Genomic DNA, 19,455 nt, shown 5'->3' with positions numbered 1-19,455 from the left:
ATTTGCAAACAGATATAATTAACAAAATATTATTCAATGGATTACAAGCGGTATTGAAAAATATTTTATTTAAAACGAAGTAGGCCTTAAAAATCCGAGCAATTGTATCTTTACTATTTCATTCAGTTTCAACCAAATGCCAACATCTAAAGTGAAATCGCCATTTAGTTATTCGGTATTATCAAGAATATATTTATTTATACTCAGGGAGAATGGATATGTCGAGACTATCGACGGACACGTTGAGGCGCTAACCCCTTCACGCTAAAGGGGGGGAGGAAAAAAGGAGGCGGTCTTATTTTTTGCGTCCTCACAGCGGCGTTAATCGCGTCGAAAAACGTAATTTTTAAGAACCAATGAGATTGGAGTATTATTTGATTTTATTAAAGCGGAGGAGCATACCGGGGCCCCCAACGGTTGGAATTGGAGAAACGCTAAAAGTAATCTAGACATATTCATTCTCCCTGAGTATAAATAAATACATTATTGGTATTATTATTAATTATATCATATGTAACATACTCCCTTATGAGTAATTATGTTACATATGATTATATATTTAACATCGAAATACTGATACGTGATTTATCTTTAGGTCAATACCAACATTTTAATTATATGACCTCCTACTTGGATTTATCCAATATCTACTCAATACACGAAGTGAAAAACCGTCGTCTCCGACAAGGTACACTACTTTTCGTTTAAATTTGTCATTCAACTTAACGCGTATTTTGCAAATAATTTGCTACTTTTCCAGTTGTTCAATAAAACATTTACTTCTCTTTCCTGGAAAAACATTGAAATCGATTTAAATGTGAAATAGAACAGCCAAACAACGCAAGCAATTTAAAAAATAGGTCTTCCTAGCGAGCTAACCCCAAAATAGAGTTAACAAATACAGAAATGAGGTCTACCAAATTTAGAAAATCTGCTGAAAAATCAAAAACTTAAACAAATCGGAAAGCCGATATTTAATTTTAAAATCAATACAATATTTTTAAAATATATATGTTAATGTTTTTTTTTTCCAAAAATGCCTAACACAACTTACGCTTATCGAGTTGACTTTTTTACTTTTGTATATCATCCCATAATTGGCAATATTGACAACTAGAAGAACAAAAAATAACAAATGTTTAATAAATAAAAAAGTTCCTTATTTATTCCTTATCAATTTAATTCCTTACGCTAATTCTTTCTCTTGTTTTGGTTCATTCGTCTTAAGGAGCTAAATTCAGAGTAACCGAGGAAAACCTGGTACCAATTGCTCCGTCAGCGGATGGAAATTTCACTGTAGTTCCATGTATACAATCTGATAACACTACAATCGGACCGTGCCTTGATTTAGGTTTCATTTAGGATAAAGTTTCATTTCAATTTCTCAACAAAAAAGTGAACACTTTCTATAAATTATTTCAGGCGAAGAGCTGGCCAGCCTGGGAGTATTGCTTCAACCGGTGTACACTTTATTCATTAGAGAACACAACCGGCTCGTGGACAAATTGAGACCGTTTTATTCCGACGAAAACCAATTGTACGAAGAAGCCAGGAAACTAAACATCGCCATCTATCAGCGCATCGTTTATGCGGAGTACTTGCCTACCGTCTTTGGGTCATGCATGCCCGACGACTTAAAGGTAAACTTATGGCTTAGAATACAAGCCTCACTAGTTACTTGGATATTCCAACATCCGTTACACTGCTCAGACGATAATTATTCGGTATATCAGGGTAAGGAAGACAGTCTTTATGCTGGGGCCTGTTGAACCGGGCCCTCCATGGATTGATAGGGTGAAAACGTAACATTGCGTTTAGCTCTTAAGTAGGGTAACGAAAAGTAAAATTGGCATGCATAAACCGTACCTCCACAAAGGCCCGGACTGCAGAGGAACCCCGATGATACACCCAAAAGATTTCTCAAAACGTCACTATACCCAAAAGGCTCCATCAACTTGGCCACCGAAATCCGAATCAAAAATGTAATAGTCTCATCATTTTTCTCCCATTTCGCTCTATAATGCTCCATAACGGCGCCATTTTTCTCCACTGACATTTAATACTTATTATAATTTAAACGAATAAATACTGCATTTGATAGCTCATATAGGAAATGTTGACTCGTTTATCTAGACGGTTATCCAGTACCAGATATACTGAAGATGGGGCCCTAGCCAGATTTTGGTGGGGGCCTATGTAAGGAAAGCTGAGCTCATGTCAAGAGAATAATGATTTTTCAATTAATGAAGTAACAAGCCTGACATATTTTTATCTTAAACCGAAAAATCCATGGGTTTCATCAGTAGGGGGGGGGCTTCTGTTAGTGGTGGCCCGTAGACCTAGTTCTTAATCCAGCCAGAAAACCCGAGTAAAGTCAGAATTCCTATACTGTACCTGATGAGCCCCAGAAGGCAAAACCGATCTACAGTTGAAATTTAGGGCTAAAAGGTCATATTTGGAACATGAAATGTAACAGCTTCTCAAGGAAAAACAACCGGTATGCTTTGGTATATATCACGTTTAGTTTTATATTCCATATAACGGGGAAAAATTTTTTTTTATAATATTGACAAATGTCGCAATTTTTGAGGCAGTGCTCGTAGACTTTTGTTACGCCACTACACACAAGTTTTGTTCTTGTCGTAATTGGGACATATAGCATTGTGACAAAGATGAGCTTAGAAATCTATCGTAATACTGTTAAAGGTTTATTTTGTTGATTGGTTTTAAATGCGAGAGGGCCACGGTACGTAAAGAAAGTATATAATACTTTCTAAACTCTTATGGCTGGTTTTCCACCGAAAGTTATCGATTTCTGACACTAGATGACTCTCTACATCGAACTGGGGAATCCCCATTTTCGTGGGGATATCGAGAGCAATTAAACACATGAGAGTTGGAACGCACGCCACAGATACAAGGGCTCTTATCTATTGTAAAGAATGGGTCAGCATTTCGTCTCGATTAGAAACGGCGTGATCCAGACTGTCGTGATCCTTTGGTCTAGGGTCATGATTCTATCATTGGTGGTTAATAGAGGTGCCGGGTTCCAACCACGGGTGGGCCCGGTTGGTTTCTGTGATATGTTTTTAAATATGAAATCCTGTAATTTTTCCTCAACGATAACAAGTAGTTAGTCGTGGTCCGTTGATCTGGAGAATGAACACTAAGCAATTGGAACCTACACGGAATGATCCTAAAAGCGTTTTAAATTGTCACCTTAAACTACACCCACGAATGCTTACTTACTTTTCGCAATCTTCGAAGTAATATTCTTTGAATATCACCTTTATTATTCATGATATAATACTTATATGCCTATATATACATTTTGAATTAGGTTCGAAATTTTAACGTGAACCTAATTAAAATGTTAAACTGCACGTATTTTCAAATTGATTTTTCAATGCGTGTTAAAAGTTAGGATCTGCAAACACTTACCTAACTAAATCAGAACATAAGCAATGAAGTATCAAGACAAGCATCTTGACCGTAAATCCGGATTTAGGGTCTGCATGAACATCAACACAAGCACCGGGTGTTCCCAATATAAGCACAAACGCCAATTGATGTTAACATTTAAATTTAACTTCTCTAGGTTCCGTCCAATCATTACCAATATAATTATAAGATCGATCCAACCATTACCAAAGAGTTCATTTCGGCAGCTTTTAGATTTGGGCATTCGCAGGCTACAAATTTCGGGAGTTTGGGCACTGTGCCACATCAAATACCGATTGGTCAGCTTTACTCAATGATACCATACGTGACATCCGGCCCTCTGGTGATTGAGAAGGAGTTTCAAGGTCTAATGAACGATAGGGCGAAAGAATCCAACAACTACTACAACGATCAGGTGAAATATCGAGTGTCACCTGCGAGTAAAGATTAAAGTTATTTTATGGTATTTTTGCCTCTAGCTTGTCAACTTATTGAGATTTGGAAAATTGGAAATTCTCAGCGACATGGCAGGGATAGATGTTCAGAGAGGAAGACTGCATGGATTAAACCCGTACGTGGCATACAGGAAGTTGTACAACCTAACAGTGCCACAAAGCTACGACGATTTGGTGGAAATCATGCCTCGTCTTCTTGTAAATAAGATGAAAAGCTTCTACGGGTAATTTAAACATACATTTTTGTCTGCAATTCCGTAACGGGCGGTGTCCAAATTTAACTTCAACTGTCAATACAAAATTCGTAGCTTTAGTAACCCCTGCGATATCTTCTTTCATGAGCTGTAAATACATTATTAAAAGTGTGAAGATGGTTTCCCACCATTAGAAAAATGTCTGCGGGCCCCCATGGTATAGAAAAATAATAAACTATCTGGGAAATAAACAGCGAAATAATCATATGATATACTTCTTACAGAGAAGTAGCGAAATGGAAATACTTACATCACAGACTCGAGACCGTTTTTAATGGTCAAACTGGTGATGCGTACATAGCATAAAGGCTTAAAATTTATCCCCCGTATTACTCCAACTAACTAAAATTAAACCACGTACGTATAATACACAGGTTGATCCACCCTCTTGAAAACGTGTACGGGGGAGTTTGTAGAAGTGCAGATTCTAAAGAACCGAGTTACGTCTACACTCAAGTTTCCCCATTCACGCTTTCAACGGGTGGCTTAACCTGTCTATTTACGGATTTCCAAACCACATGTTATATATTTCGGGCCGCGCTAATTTCAGAAATGTATTTTGAGAGCATTGAATAACGATGAAATAGGTTTTACAAGTTTTTTCTGGACCTAAAGTTGAAAAATGGTCTTTTAAACAAGCTTGAAAATTCACAAGAGTATTTGTTTTTTAATTATTGAAAAATGTTTCGTTAAAATGACTGCAATTGGAAATGTACTAAATTAAAAAAAAATCGAAAGAACATACCAATCGCTTGGTTTTGACAAAACCCACACATTTTTAATTCCTTGTACAACTTACCTTATTTGTATTTTAATTATTAAACAATAGTTTTTTTATCATTTATCTAGAGAAAATGGGGTGCAGGAGTTGGATCTTCATTTGGGCGCCTTATCAGAAAATAAAGTGGCCGATTGCCGCGGAACTCTTATCGGAGACACTTACTACAAAATCATCGAGGAACAGTTCAGAAAAACCAAGTACGGTGATTCTTTCTGGTACGAACGACAGGGACAACCTTGGTCTTTCACCAAAGGTATGACATTGTATCACAGTTTTTCCGAGAGGCAGATCAATTGGTCAGCCCAAGCAACACATTTTCTTTAATCTGATTTAATTATGGTTAATCATACGAGGGTATCCCAATAATCCAAGGAGGGATCTGAACCTCGTTTCCTACTCACTAAAATGATCTAAAGAATATTTGTGTATAGAGCAACTGGCCGAGATTGATAAATCAACAATCAGTGGTGTCATCTGCCGAAACACTAAACTTCGCCGAGCGCAATTACAAGGGCTTATTTCGTAAGATTATATTCGAAATGTTTCTGCTACTCTATTAACGGAGCTTATAGTTATAAAACTGAAGTTATCAGTTCAAATATGTTAATTTTCATCAATGTTTACAACTAAATTAGCAATATGCTAAATATTGTTGTATGCATTGATTGTATCCAGAAACAAAATTCATAACGTACAGTTATTTTAAAAAAAAAAGGTAGAAAATATTTTCCTACACAAAATCTGCTTTGAGATAATTCAGAACTAGAAATTTAGCATTCCACTTTTAAAATTCCAACTTTATTTTAGAACCATGTTCATAATCTTTTTAAATATGAAATCGCGGTATCTCTTGCGGAGTGTAGTCTGAACTGAAATAATGATAATGTACTATTTACTCAATAAAACACTTCAGTAAGAGTGACGTGTCATCTACTTTCAGAGAAGATAAATGCTCAATATTAAATTTCCTTTAACCCGTTAGTACAAAATGCAAATTAGATCTGCTTTCGAAAATCTACCGTAGATGTCACCCCAGAAAATACTGGAGTGCTTTATTGGTTTCTAGTTTACGTTTTATTGGTGTCATCTAATTAATTAACTTTCAATTTCTTAACAGAACGACCAAAAAGGAAAAATGCCACATATTAGCGAAGAATTCTGATATAAATTTTAACCTTTGGAAATTAACCGAATAAATTAATTTAACTTGACAGAAGTTTAAATTTAAACAAAATTGTGTTGGTGATTTGCGTACGAAATTTTCCTAACTAAAATTCAACTTTCAATTGAGTTTGAACTTCCATATTTCAGGTAATCAATGAATTTCACATTTCAGCCTCATAGTTTAACAAAAGCTATAAGTCACTGGCGATACTTAAAAAACCTCCTAGCGGGTGTTAGCAGTCGAATTTTCGATTTCTATTTTCTTCTCCCTTTTGAAATCCGGAGACCACAAATCTAAAAGGTTTGAAGCAATTACAGTTTCACTGACAAGGAGACTACCCGAGGTGGTTATCACCGATTTTGTTGAAACTCAGGGGTTAGGTAGACCTTATGGTAGTATGAAAATTTCCAGAGGGAAAAAATGCAATGGGCTTTAGTTTTCCCATGGCAACCGAAAATGTTATTAACCTCTCAAAACGAAAAAATCTCCATTTACAAAAGCACGGGATTTTCTCGGTTTCACAGGGTTCTTAATTACTTAAAAAATTTTAAAAATTTAATTTTCAGAACTTACCCAAAAAGATGAATTTGACCTATTTTGGGTAAAATTGATCGAGGATTTAGGGTAAAATTTATCAATTTTGGTTAAATTTTAACAAAATTTAGGTAACCGAGAAAATCCCATGCTTTTTTAAATGGAGAGGTCAAAACATTTTCCGTTGCCATAGGAAAACTAAAGCCCATTGCAACTTTTTCCTTTGGGAATTTTCATACTACCATAAGGTCTTCCTAACCCCCGATTTTTAACAAAATCGGTGATAACCACCTCAGTTTTAGCACGCTATAGCGACACGTCAACTTTCAACGTTTCTAAGGTCATTAAAACGTTTCATTTCAATATATTTTACTGGTTTATTTTTAAAGTATATACAATCATTTCATTTAAATTAAAAACAACAGTAAATTAAACATAGATTTAACTTAGACGCCACTGAATAAATAATATAAATAACTCGTTGTAGTGAAAATTGTATTAAATTATTATAAATATTTGAAATAAATTAAGATAACTATTTGTCAATTGACTTTTTCATTATCGTTGGTTTGATTTCGAAGTTATATTATCTGCAAAGAAAAACAGATAGTTAAAACTTTGTTATTGTGGTGGCTCTTAAATTTTTTGAGCCTCAAAAGATTTTGGTCTTAATTCTATTGCACGTTAGCCATTAAGCCAAAATTAGTTTCGTTTGTACAAGTTACGGATAAATGTCTCCGCGGAACATTTTATTTTTCTTATCAAAATCCCAATTTGCCTTCTAATCAAAACAAGGTCATAACGGAAAATAACTTTTGCGGTCCAATTTTAGAGTCGGTATAACCAGTAGAAAATAATATTCCTCTAACGAGTAACGAGATAAGATAAGTATCCACCTTATGTTATTTGTTTGATGATTTTCCAAAATACGTCACAGAAGGAAAAATAGTACTCCTCAGGCGGAGGAATACACTGATGTGGTATATGCTTCCATTTTCTGGCGTGAAAATAGCTCTCTTTCAAAACTTCCAGTAGCCAACAAAAGTACATGTACATGTTTCCTTTTTATGGTCTTTTGTGAAAGACAAAAAACTCTTAAACCAACAACTCTAAAATTAGACCGAAAACGTTTGAGTTTCCCATGTAAATAAATACTTTTATCGGGAGCTTGAGTGACCAGTTCTAAAATTGTGAAGTTGATTATAACATATTTAACATTTGGGCAGAAACGAAAGTAGACATAAGAAAATAGGTAACGGTTGTTGACATTATGGTAGAAGTGTATTATTATTTTACACAAATGTTTGTCAGTTTCCGGGCGTCCTCGGGTTAAATATTTACTATTATCATTTCTAGAATGACAACCAATTTTTTTTAAACTTTAGATGAAACAATTAAGCCTCTTCGTTACAGCGAGCGGTTGCGGGAGTGTTGCCGAGTAGATTAGCTCGTAATTTTTTACAGCACTTTTCTCTCTAGAGGCGCTGATCTTATTCGATATGACGTCAATTATGCGTCACTCTATACATAGCTACGAGTAATTTTTTCGACTAACTGACACATTTGTGGAACATGATTATAGACATGTTTTCAAACTAGCAGAGCCCAAAACCGCAAAGAATTTAAGATGGCTAAAGACAATAGTTAAACAAATAAAAGCAAGGTGAAATACATTAATGAAATTTACCTCGGAAGTAAAATATTCCGAGAAAATTAACAATCGATTAATGTTCTTACCCTGTTCTCTTGGAACAACTGACATCATTAGAGCAACTGCCTGAAACGCCTTCCTTCGTGGTGCTTTTCGAAAGCGTTGTGAAGACGCTGCAATAGGACCAAAATGACTTCCTCAGACAACGTCCGGAAATGGCGACTGTAGGGACCACCGAACAAACTCCTTTTTCGTCTTCGTTTACCGGTGGCAATCGTGTTTCCGGGAATGGCCGAGATACCTTGGTTCTGTATTAATCCGAATGAGTTGGCAGTAAACATGGTCAAAGCCGGCATGAAGGATGACAGCAACATGATCGGCACCAAGGTCATCAACAACATGGGTCCGAAGGGGTCGCCGAAAGGAGGTGGAGGAGGAGGGTAATCGTAATAGTCGTCGTAGCCGTGATGTCCTCGATTCGTGTCTTTCTTGCTGCTGGATTTGGACGCGAGTGAAACTCGTCGCAATGTCTTGGCTAGTCCTGAGACCACCAGGGATAAAGTACTGTTTCCAGATCCCAGTTTTATACCTTTGGTTCCGCGCGAAGTCGTCAATAGCAAAACACACAGCACCAGGAGAAACAATAATCTTGAATAACCTGAAAAACGTGGTACAAGTACAGGTACAAGATCTATGAGAGGTTTTAAGGCTCCACAAAAGTGTTTAAGTTGTAAACATAAATGAGATTATTTAACTTTTCAGAACTGTAAACAGCTTAGCAGCCTTAGCTGAGCGTCAACTAGCATTTGCTCTTCAACTTAGGTTATTTAAAAAATATTTTCATATTTTCTTCTGTAGTATTGCGCAAACGCATTTTGCCGTCATGTACCCGTTTTCACTACAAAATTCTACCTCTCAAAATAGAGGTAAAACAAATGTTGGAACCCTGAAAATAACTCATCCGTAAGTGGTCGAGGGGTCCCCAAATTTAAATGAGAAAAGTATTTTATATACAGGGTTTTTTTTTGCTCGAAAAAGTGATTGTTTTCAAAAACTATGTTTTCTAGAAAGTTGAAATTTGTACTGTACATTATACGTGCCGGGGGACACTTTCTACCAAAATTGCACCTAAATCGAAAAATATTTTAATGTTTTTTGAAAATTTTAATTTTAACCGCTAGGTGCTATAAGAAAATTGTCAATGAGAAAATTGTAGAGCGACACCGAAAACGTACAAATAGCGTTAGCGCGAAAAAAATAAACGTCTTTTTCACTGACAAAATACGACTTGAAAAAGTGACAAGTTAGGCAAGCTAAAATAACTTTTTTTTGAATTCCATTGGGAGAGTAGTGTAACTTTATGAAAGTCAAAAATTTGTTAATCTGATGTTTAATGCAATTTGGCTTGCAGTAAAACTCGCATTTGGGAAATTTTGCATAGGCATAAGTACCATCCTTACAGAGCAACGAGATGGAGACGCTCAACAACGGCTGGACTTTTGCAACTGGCTGCTTAATTCCGTGCACCACGACCCACAATTCCTCCGCAACATGATATTCTCGGATGAATCCTCGTTTGCAAGAGACGGCCCTTACAATCACCAAAATAATCATGTTTGGGAAGACACAAATCCACACTGGGTATATGAACACCGTCACCAATTTCAATTTGGGCCCTTGAATGTTTGGATTGGTCTTGTTGGAAACCGGTTAATTGGTCCAGTATTCTTACCGCAAAATCTAAATGGCCAGAGTTATTAAGATTTCTTGAGAAATGAGCTAGAACAACAACTTGACGAACTGCCGTTGGCGCAACGAGCAAGACTGTGGTTTCAGCAAGATGGTGTCCCACCTCATTAGCACAGAGCCGTGAGAGATTACCTAAACAACGAATTTCCACAACGAAGGATAGGGAGAAATGGTGCCGTACACTGGCCAGCAAGGTCGCCCGATCTGACTCCGTTGGATTTCTTTCTTTGGGGCTTCGTCAAGGACAAGGTGTTCGCCACTCCGGATGAGACCCTTGAAGAGCTGCGTTAACGAATTGTAAGCGCTTGCCGGGAAGTAACCCCGGAAATTATTCAAGCCGCCTTCGACAATATGATTGTTCGCGCCCAAGCCTGCATCGCAGCCGAAGGTGGTATTTTCGAAATATACTTATAAATTTTGTTTGTAAGTAGATAAATAAATTGTCTCTTTATTTTTTCAAAAAATTTTCATTTTTCATCCTACGAAATTAAATCGTGTAATACCTTCTTCGCCATTGTCTCCTCTATTTTTCAGCGGTGTTTATTGCATTAAACACCAGATTAACAAATTTCTGACTTTCATGAAGTTACACTACTCTCCCAATGGAATTAAATGAAAGTTATTTAAGCTTGCCCGACTTGTCACTTTTTCAAGTCGTATTTTTTCAGTGAAAAAGACGTCTATTTTTTTCGCGATAACGCTATTTGTACGTTTTCGGTGACGCTCTATAATTTTCTCATTCACAATTTTCTTATAGCACCTAGCGGTTAAAATTTGAATTTTCAAAAAACGTGAAAATATTTTTCAATTTAGTTGCAATTTTGGTAGAACATGTTCCCCGGCACGTATAATGTACAGTACAAATTTCAACTTTCTAGAAAACATAGTTTTTGAAAAAATCACTTTTCGACCAAAAAACTGTATAACATGAAGAACCCATAGAAGTAACTCAGAAATGTGAAAATATTAAATTTTAGCACCATGAAGTTATACTTCTCAAATTCTGGGAATTGAATGGTACCCTCTATTGCCTACATTTCCATACAGCCGAGGAAAATGAAGCTTATGTATTATAATTAATTATATTATATATTGTTATTATCATTATTTTTAAAAATTATTATTTGCCAGAAATTGTTTTTGAGGTAATTGAAATCGACGGTAAATTCTTCAATTAAAACTACGGCCTTCCAAAATCTTTTCATTTTTGAAAATTTTCATAATTAAGGTTTTAAACCTTTTTCATTCGAAGTGTCAGACATTGGTAAAATTGCCGTACATTTACAGAAAAGGAAATTAAAGAAGTAATCTTAAAAATGCCAAACTCTGGATCAATATCTAAAGGAACATAAAAATGGAAAACTCCCATACGTTAATTACTCCTTTTGGTTTTTTACCACAACCAAATTAAAGAGAAAAAATAATCATCTCGCAGCAGAAACCCATATATTGTACCAATTATTGTAAATAAAATATTTGAAATACTTCATTGAAATGTCTTTACCACTCCCCGAAGAAGGAGAACAGTTACTTTGAAACCTTAGATGTTAAAATAAATTGATATAATGAATTTTAAACCGTTTTTACGTTTCATTATTAATTTTGGGCAAATCCCGAAATCTCTAAATTAGCCTGAAAAAACCGAAATCAACAATAAAATTGAACTATAAACATTTCGAAAACAGTTTCTTATTTCCGAAATCATTTGGGATTCTAAATCCTGTATTCATGATGCTCCACTCCAATAAATCTTAGGATATATTTCACGATTTTTAAATTTTCTAATTTATAATGATACTTTTTACTTTTGTGACACTGATGCCCTCCGGTGCAGTAATGGAAATTAAATTTTGCTTAATTTGGCATTCCTGATTGTCTACTCCCAGAGAGGCTTTTGTTCCAAGTACCTTACTCCTTTGCTAGTTTAGTTATAACAATATGAACTTGACTGGCCTGTAAAACTAATTATGTAGTGAGCTTATTCTTTCTCTAAGTATAACCATACTATAAAACTACGAAAATATTATGAAATACTTTATATTTGTTACAGTTTGTGTTTATGTAGTATGTATGTCTGTCTGTCTGTCTGTCTGTCTGTCTGTCTCTCTCGCTATGGATGTCTACATCGTTTGCGTTGCAATTGATAACCATAGAGGTCTATCTTGCTAGTTGTCAAAGTTCATACGACAGTTTGTATAAGAGCCTTTTATTTTAAAGTGTCAGATGGATTTATTTTTTTTAATTTGCGCTTGGCAAAATATTTTTTGGAGCATTTAGTGCATTTTGATTCTCAGTGTCTTAAGCTTCCATACCTGGCGCATTTGAATTGTGTCGTATACTGTAAGAACTCTACGATCAACTCAACTAGCGTGTTATTTATACTCGGTCATAAGGCGCAAAACACCAGATATATATTTACAACACTATAAGATTTGTTAAAGATTTATAAAACTAAATCTATAGTAAAGGACTATATATGAAGCTACTTGTTTCGTCTTTCTGAATTCATACAGTACGAACTGACACCATATCACAATGGATCCTCACAGTAACAAGTTTTTAAACGAAGGTAACAATAAAAATAAATATTGCTATAAAAATACATAGATCCCAGCTTTATGAAATTCATACATCGAATTTTAGGGAAATATAATTATCCCAGATACACATAATAAATATCATTACGAATATAATTTGGCTGAAATATTTCGCGTATCGATATAAAATAATTTAAAATGGAAATAAACTTACTTCGAAAAAAATTCATATTTGTATAGTCGTCACTGTGGTACAATAGAACAGGAATGATACTCAATTTCCAATCACTATTTCATCTGTAGTCAGGAGTTACGAACGTCTTGAAGAAGCGTACAAACGGGAAACCTTCGGTGACCACTGCAATGCTATCGCTACGAAAACCCTAAAGCATTTAATCCGGCAAGCGCGCGCTGGAAGGGGTCAAGTATCGTGTTCCGCCAGTCGTGAAAAATGACCATAGTTTTACTAGATCTTTAGCGGCAGTTAGAGCAAAGAAGTCGCCTCGTAATCACGACGCGTGACCTATTCATTTTGTCCGGTCAAGCGTCGGCAAAAACCCTTTCAGAAGAATTTCGGAAAAACGCCTGGGACTGAAACATTCTTCTTTAAAGACGGTTTCCGATGGTAATGATTAGCCCGACTGTCATCTTTTACGCGTCCGCGTATTTAATAAATGTAAGGCAGAGCATTTCACGACGGAAAACATATACTATAAAAATTTACGGTCTCAGGGTGAAGTCCTCGTGGCCAACGCGTTGTTACGCTTGAAGGAAAACTTGAACTTCCGGTGCCAGGACGACAATAGAGGCGACCTTCATTTCTTTGGTTATATATTTGTCTCACCTATATTTCTACTGACACAGTAATTTCGTATCAGTGCCATTGTTAGGAAGAAACCAATAAACCCAAATGTTTATATTACGCTTTACATCGGAGTTATGGAAATGTATAAGGGCCATTCGATACGGGTTATTTACCGCAGTATGACACTGAAAATGGAGGTGCTAATCGCTATTTTTGGCGATTTAGAAAAAGTACAACGATAAACGATTTTTAGGAGTTTCCTATTTTCAAATGATAGCTACGGAAAGATTTTATCAGTTATTTAAAACTATATTAAAGTTGAAACCAAAATAAATGCTTCTTCTGGCAATAGATACCGCGGGATTTGAAATACTGATTACTGTTCCCGCGCTTTCTTAAGTGATATCCTAATTAAAGTAATGACATAATGTATTTTCTTATCCAACAATTATCTTTTCAAACACTGACACTCTCGCGCAGCTCAAACTTGAACTTGCAACCAAACTGAGTTCTAATTTATCCTCGTTTTTGGACGTATGTTACACTTGGGGGCTGAGCTAAGCCTTGATTGCGCAAAATCTCTGAAAATCAGTTTGGTGATATTTATATAATGGTCATACCAAAAGTAAATGAACCGAAGTTATAAGAGTGCTATACTCCCCATGTTGGAGGCGTTTTCCTTATGGAGTTACATTTTGACCTCGAATTTCAAATTTTGCGCTCTCTTAGGCTGATAAAAAAGTTTTGGTTTTTATGAAACCATTTTTTATAAATTGCTATACCCACAATTCCCAAGTGCAAAAACGGTAATGGAAATTATCTTTTATTTGACTCGATTTTCTTATCATTTTCATAAGGAAAACGCCCTCCGATTCTGAGCGCAATTTCGATAACTTCGGTTCATTTACTTTTGGTCATACTTTTAGTTATTTGGTTATTTAGGCTAATATAAAATACTCAACAATTTGGTTTACAAAGTAAGATATTTGGAATGACGACTTTTAAGCCTTAAATCCAGTATATTATTGACTAAATTTGAAATGTCACTACCACCAATATAACAGTGTTATTTGCCTACATTTTTCACCGTAACATGTAGAGGCATTTCAATGTGCAAACTAATTTAAAAACCTCTCAATTGTGAAACCAAAAAAATTATATTTACGAGTTCTTACTTATTGTAACTCAATTCAAACATAATTTACACAATTTTCTCAACATTATTGTAACTTAATTCAAACATAATTTACACAATTTTCTCAACATTATTGTAACTCAAACATAATTCACACAATTTTCTCAACATTATTGTAACTCAATTCAAACATAATTTACACCATTTTCTCAACATTATTGTAACTCAATTCAAACATAATTTACACAATTTTCTCAACATTATTGTAACTCAATTCAAACATAATTTACACAATTTTCTCAATTGTAATTGCATGATGTATTATTTGGCCCGTCCAGCAGGTTTACGCGTTTAAACTAATTAGTAATCCTTTTCTAAAGCCTTTTCGACGAAATCCCACGTTTCGCTTAGAGCCTTAATCCCATGCAACGTTTGATCATAATCCGGCATGGATCGTCTTCTTCTGCCAACGGGTCGAGGAGGGGCCGGGGCTTGTTGAGGAATCGCCTGTTCAAAGGCTCCTTGCATGGAGCCCAGAACGGTCGGTGCCAGCGACACGAAGGACGTTAGGCCCGCGATGGCCAGAAACGGGAGCATCATGGTGCCCATCATGTTCATCACGGGACCCCACATCATTCGACTAGTGGCCACGTCTTTATCGCTGTTGCCTTTCAACTCCACCAGTTTCTCGAACCAATCAACGATGGGTGACGCCTCGCAGATCACGACGGAAAGCGACAGAACTAGAAACATCCATTTAATGGTCATCCTGACGGAGTTTCAATTACTTCCTTCTAAAAGAGAATTTATAACAAATATTTGGTCTATCTTAATTTGCTTAGAGAAAATACAAAATGAGCGGCGGATGGGAAATTAGACTTTACAACGTGATGTAAATTTTTTTAAATATTAAACCATATCTGTACGTACAATTAGCATTGTTAGTTTACATAGAGCCGTGTAGCAACTTAGAAACTCCTGGATTTTCGTCCGCTAAGTAGATGCTTTGAAATCTGAGCTTACCATACGAAAATCCAGAAGTCAGATGTTGGCTGCTACGTGGCTGTATGTAAACTGAAAACGTTAATTCGTTGTGAAAGTAATTAGTATTGCACAATTAGCAATATTTCCATAATAAAGGGGAGGGGCAATGTGTAAGAAATGTTTTCTTGTTTCGGTGGCTCGCTTTTCGGTAATGAGGAGTCAAATTTCAACTCCTGACCAAGTGTTAAATGTTTCAACATGAAGGGGATCAATTACTAAATAATATTGAGATTTTTTCGTTTCTATGTAAAAAAAACTCAAAAGCAATCGGGGCAGTTATGCAATTGCACCTATTCTCCCAGACAAACTTCCAGGAGTATTGTCCCCACAGCTATAGGCATTTACGGTGAAACAACATATTTACGTTCAGTTTATGGAATAATTGACAATGGATATATTTTTGTGAAGTGTTAATTAAAAGCGTTTGCATGCTTTGATTATTCACGCGCTGAAAGTATCTATCCTTTACAAAGTTAACCAAAGTTAATCGTCTATATAAGTAGTATCATCTACAGTATATGTTTGTAGCGACCCATTGCTTTTAGAAATATTACAGATACTCAATATTTAAAGCCAAACGAACATATAGTTTTTAATATAATTATCTAAATTGTTATTGATTTACGATTATTACTAATTGGGGTTAAATTTCTATTTTTTTAAATTCATTAAGCTTAGAACGCCATCTTATAAATATTATTAGACGGATATGGGAAACTTGTAGAAGTGAAGACGTAGCTTTTTTCTATACAATCTACACTCAGCTACAAGTTCCACCTACACGTTTTCGACGGTTAGCTTAACTCGTCTAATATTTAAATTTAAATGATTGAATATATTAAAAGAAATATCGAGGTAACTTTATTTAATTTTGTCACCCAAGCGTGAATGAAATTACGAAACAAAACTATTACTTACATGATTAAGTTTCAGTGAGCGACCAGTAACTCTACGTTAATATTCGATGATCAGTAAAGAATTTATGTCAACTCGACCCCGGGAATGGCATTTGTTTGAAGCACATTCATATTTCTTTAAAAAGCAGCATTATCCGTCTCACGTATTATAAATGGCAACGTCCGTCTGAAGTTCCTGGTACAAGAATGGGAAATCCCCCAAAGACTGCCCGGGAAAATATCTTTTTAACTCTTTCGAACAATACAACCCTTTCGAGGAATCACCAAAATCGATCAACGTTATTAGCTTCTCTAGGTCAGCGCTGTCCTCGCGCCGCTATCTTATTAGTTCTAAAGGTGATTAGCATATATATTATAATCAAAGTTGATAAACAGTGAGTGATATGACACCTTTATAAAACCACTATAATCGGCGAGTAATGACGGGAAAGCGCCATTTGCTTAGGAGCTAACGACCTAAAACTGCGAGCCCTGCAGCGACTGTTGCAGACTTTCAAGGCTGCCGAAGAGAGTACTTCTTTTTAACCCTTTTTCGCCGTGCCAGAATTACACTTTTAGTACTACGCGGATATTGACGCTCCGAAACCTGTCTTCGGAATTAATTCCGCGGGATTCTCGAAGTCGAAATAAGGACGCTTATCATTTCGATTTTTTTTCTCCATAAATGTAGCGCAACTTAACGTGAAATATAAGAAAATTAGGGGTACACCCGTGTATAAGATTATCCACAAAATTGGCGACTAGATCTCGATACCCGTCTAATTCGGATTAATATAACAGATCAACATTCTTGGTCAGGTGAGACAGCGAAATAAACTAAAGATAGGTTTTCCAAAAAGATCGAAATTTTAGCAATGCGTTCATTGATATACCTTTCTTAGCTGTATATGTTTCGGAGTAATTCCGTAACTTACGTTTGTAAATCTTAAATCATTTATGTGTATACTTTAAAAATATTTTTGGATCAAAATAGATGACCTTGGATAACTTCTTATAAACCTTTTTTAATTTAATATATTTCGTCGTTAGTCTAAGATAAAAGTATAGTCTTTTTTACATCTAAATTAATGATTTCGTATTTATTTTTATTATAAAAGACATTTTTTGTTATATAGCTAATGTCAAAGTGTAGTATTTAATCGTATAGGACATAATTAAATTTGTTTCGATCTATAAGATACACACTCGCTCACCACAACAATTATATCTTAAATTAAACTAAATCTTCTTTTGCTTTTATTTTAAATAAAGGTTTGTTTTACAACTACAAGGAATTCACTGACTGATTAAACATATATTGGATGTCAGAGATAATTGTCATCGAGAAAGACCAGCTCAAAATATTTTTTGAAAAGCCAAATAAATAAACTTCTTCCTCTTCCCTCAAAGATTGAAAAAATATTTCTAGGTTTTATTTATGTTTAATTTTTGTAAGAATTTTGAACGCATGATACCTTGCTTTTTCTCATAACACCACTGATAAATTCTGCACTAGTTTTTTTTTTGTATTACAACGACCTCAGAATTGGCGTACTGTTTACTCAAGCACATCAAAATGCTAATTTTTGTAAATTTAAAATTGTAGTCTTCTACCTGTTGGTAGGTTGTTCGCTGGTCAATAGTGTTTCAACAAAGGTTAAATTTAAAATCTTAACTGCAATTCGCAATAACCATTGATGTTAAACCTGTTTAATTGTTAGTAAACACAGTTTTCGACTGAGTTTGTAAATCACATCGCGTTTTCATTCTCACGTTGTTGAGATTTTTCACGTTAACTAGCTAAAGATGTGTACGAAAATTACTATACCCGAAATCTCTGCTGCCAAAGGCGGGGATTTTTCGGCCTCCACAGTAAAATATAGTCCGCTAAATAAAGTGATCTATGTGAAATATTATTTGATTAGATTTTTGTGAAATTTATTGTACGCCACTAATATGAACTAAGTGCTTGAAAGGGCTTGTAAAAAAATTAAAATTTTCATAAAAATATTTTATCACTTAAAAATTTAATTTAAAGTAACACCAGTAAGTACCTCAACTACCGCCATTCCTAATAACATCCACTTCTACATCAAATAGATCATGGCAACCCTGTTTTAGAAGGTTTTACAACTAAGGACTAATAATTTAACAGAAACCGGCTAAGTCTATGTAAATTTACTTAATGATTTTTCTGCGAGAGCTTGAGTGCAAATTATGTGGTATATTTTTTTCTGTAGGTGCTCTTATTTGAAAATTGCGCCTTTAAAAAACGAAAGAGGACTAAGGCCATCTATTGATCAGCTAATGAAGTAGCTCGGAAGTTTAATAATGTTAAATGTCAACCGCTTTAGTTGTCTCAGGTAATATTGATTTCGAGTATAGAGTTATATTTTTGGAGTTAAGACTTAGTCATTTCAAATGGTCAAGTTATAAAGCACGACCATTTTAAATGACTGAGGCTTAACCCCAAATTGAACTTTGTATGTACAACGTGTCGTGGAAACTATTCACGTGTAAAATTGTTGCCTCGTGTGAATACTCTCTCGAAGGTACCCTACCTTCGCCAAGGTCTGGGCCTATTGGTTAATCCGCCTGTACAAGAAATCTAAGTTTGAAGCCGGATTTTAAGAAGCTTTTTCATTTTGTAAAATCTCCCTTATCTGCTTGTTTCAACTAGATTCCTTCATTAAGAATATCTCCTAAAATTGGAAAATATTTAAGGAACAGGTCTTATTTTGAATAACTTGGTTTGAACAGTTAACCGAACGTCGACCTCTGAAGAATATTAAATTATTTCGAAGTGAATGATTAAAAACCGAATTATTTTGAATGTCGCTATTTTCGTTTTCTCTATGGGGTGCTGATTATCCCAAGATCTCGGATAATCGTAGTCAAGATCTGTTCAACTCATGCAATATTTATTTAATTTTTCTACGATATTCCTCATGCTGAGTCTTCGTGATGCATTTGGTTTCGTGTTATATTGTCCTTATTCGGGTTAAAAC

At 35.2% G+C, this 19,455-nt stretch overlaps 3 protein-coding genes across 3 annotated transcripts; 1 reads left to right on the top strand and 2 right to left on the bottom strand.

Moving 5' to 3' along the window:
* The first annotated feature begins 1,573 nt into the window (after positions 1-1,573).
* Positions 1,574-6,127, top strand: LOC149934192 (peroxidasin homolog pxn-2-like). Its single transcript, XM_090153392.1, has 6 exons — positions 1,574-1,640; positions 3,599-3,856; positions 3,921-4,120; positions 5,000-5,184; positions 5,363-5,453; positions 6,049-6,127. The coding sequence occupies exons 1-6, from the start codon at positions 1,623-1,625 to the stop codon at positions 6,125-6,127; spliced, it is 831 nt and encodes a 276-aa protein (XP_090009518.1). The 5' UTR covers positions 1,574-1,622.
* A 979-nt stretch (positions 6,128-7,106) lies between these two features.
* Positions 7,107-13,451, bottom strand: LOC149934191 (uncharacterized). The gene is made up of 3 exons (XM_090153390.1): positions 13,412-13,451; positions 8,368-8,990; positions 7,107-7,220 (listed from the first exon to the last, which is right to left on the bottom strand). Exons 1-2 carry the CDS (start codon positions 13,449-13,451, stop codon positions 8,395-8,397), a joined length of 636 nt encoding a protein of 211 aa, XP_090009516.1. The 3' UTR covers positions 7,107-7,220; positions 8,368-8,394.
* A 1,416-nt stretch (positions 13,452-14,867) lies between these two features.
* LOC149934190 (uncharacterized) lies at positions 14,868-17,370 on the bottom strand. The gene is made up of 2 exons (XM_090153389.1): positions 17,341-17,370; positions 14,868-15,301 (listed from the first exon to the last, which is right to left on the bottom strand). The coding sequence occupies exon 2, from the start codon at positions 15,273-15,275 to the stop codon at positions 14,868-14,870; it is 408 nt and encodes a 135-aa protein (XP_090009515.1). The 5' UTR covers positions 15,276-15,301; positions 17,341-17,370.
* Positions 17,371-19,455: the final 2,085 nt, after the last annotated feature.

Source organism: Leiobunum rupestre, chromosome 7, assembly GCF_980474605.1.
Source record: "Leiobunum rupestre chromosome 7, qqLeiRupe1.1.hap1, whole genome shotgun sequence".
Taxonomy (NCBI): Eukaryota; Metazoa; Arthropoda; class Arachnida; order Opiliones; family Sclerosomatidae; genus Leiobunum; species Leiobunum rupestre.
The sequence above is the reverse complement of the archived record's forward strand: the minus strand, read 5'-3'. Positions and strand labels throughout refer to the sequence as shown.

Bases quoted from the DNA above. Each gene is read 5' to 3' on its own strand.
- LOC149934190 (XM_090153389.1), bottom strand. From the start codon at position 15,275: ATGACCATTAAATGGATGTTTCTAGTTCTGTCGCTTTCCGTCGTGATC.
- LOC149934191 (XM_090153390.1), bottom strand. From the start codon at position 13,451: ATGGCACTGATACGAAATTACTGTGTCAGTAGAAATATAG. The intron at 8,991-13,411 runs GTGAGACAAATA...ACTTTTGTGGAG, and splicing joins CTGTGTCAGTAGAAATATAG to CCTTAAAACCTCTCATAGAT.
- LOC149934192 (XM_090153392.1), top strand. The intron at 3,857-3,920 runs GTGAAATATCGA...TTTTGCCTCTAG, and splicing joins ACAACTACTACAACGATCAG to CTTGTCAACTTATTGAGATT. The intron at 5,185-5,362 runs GTATGACATTGT...ATTTGTGTATAG, and splicing joins ACCTTGGTCTTTCACCAAAG to AGCAACTGGCCGAGATTGAT.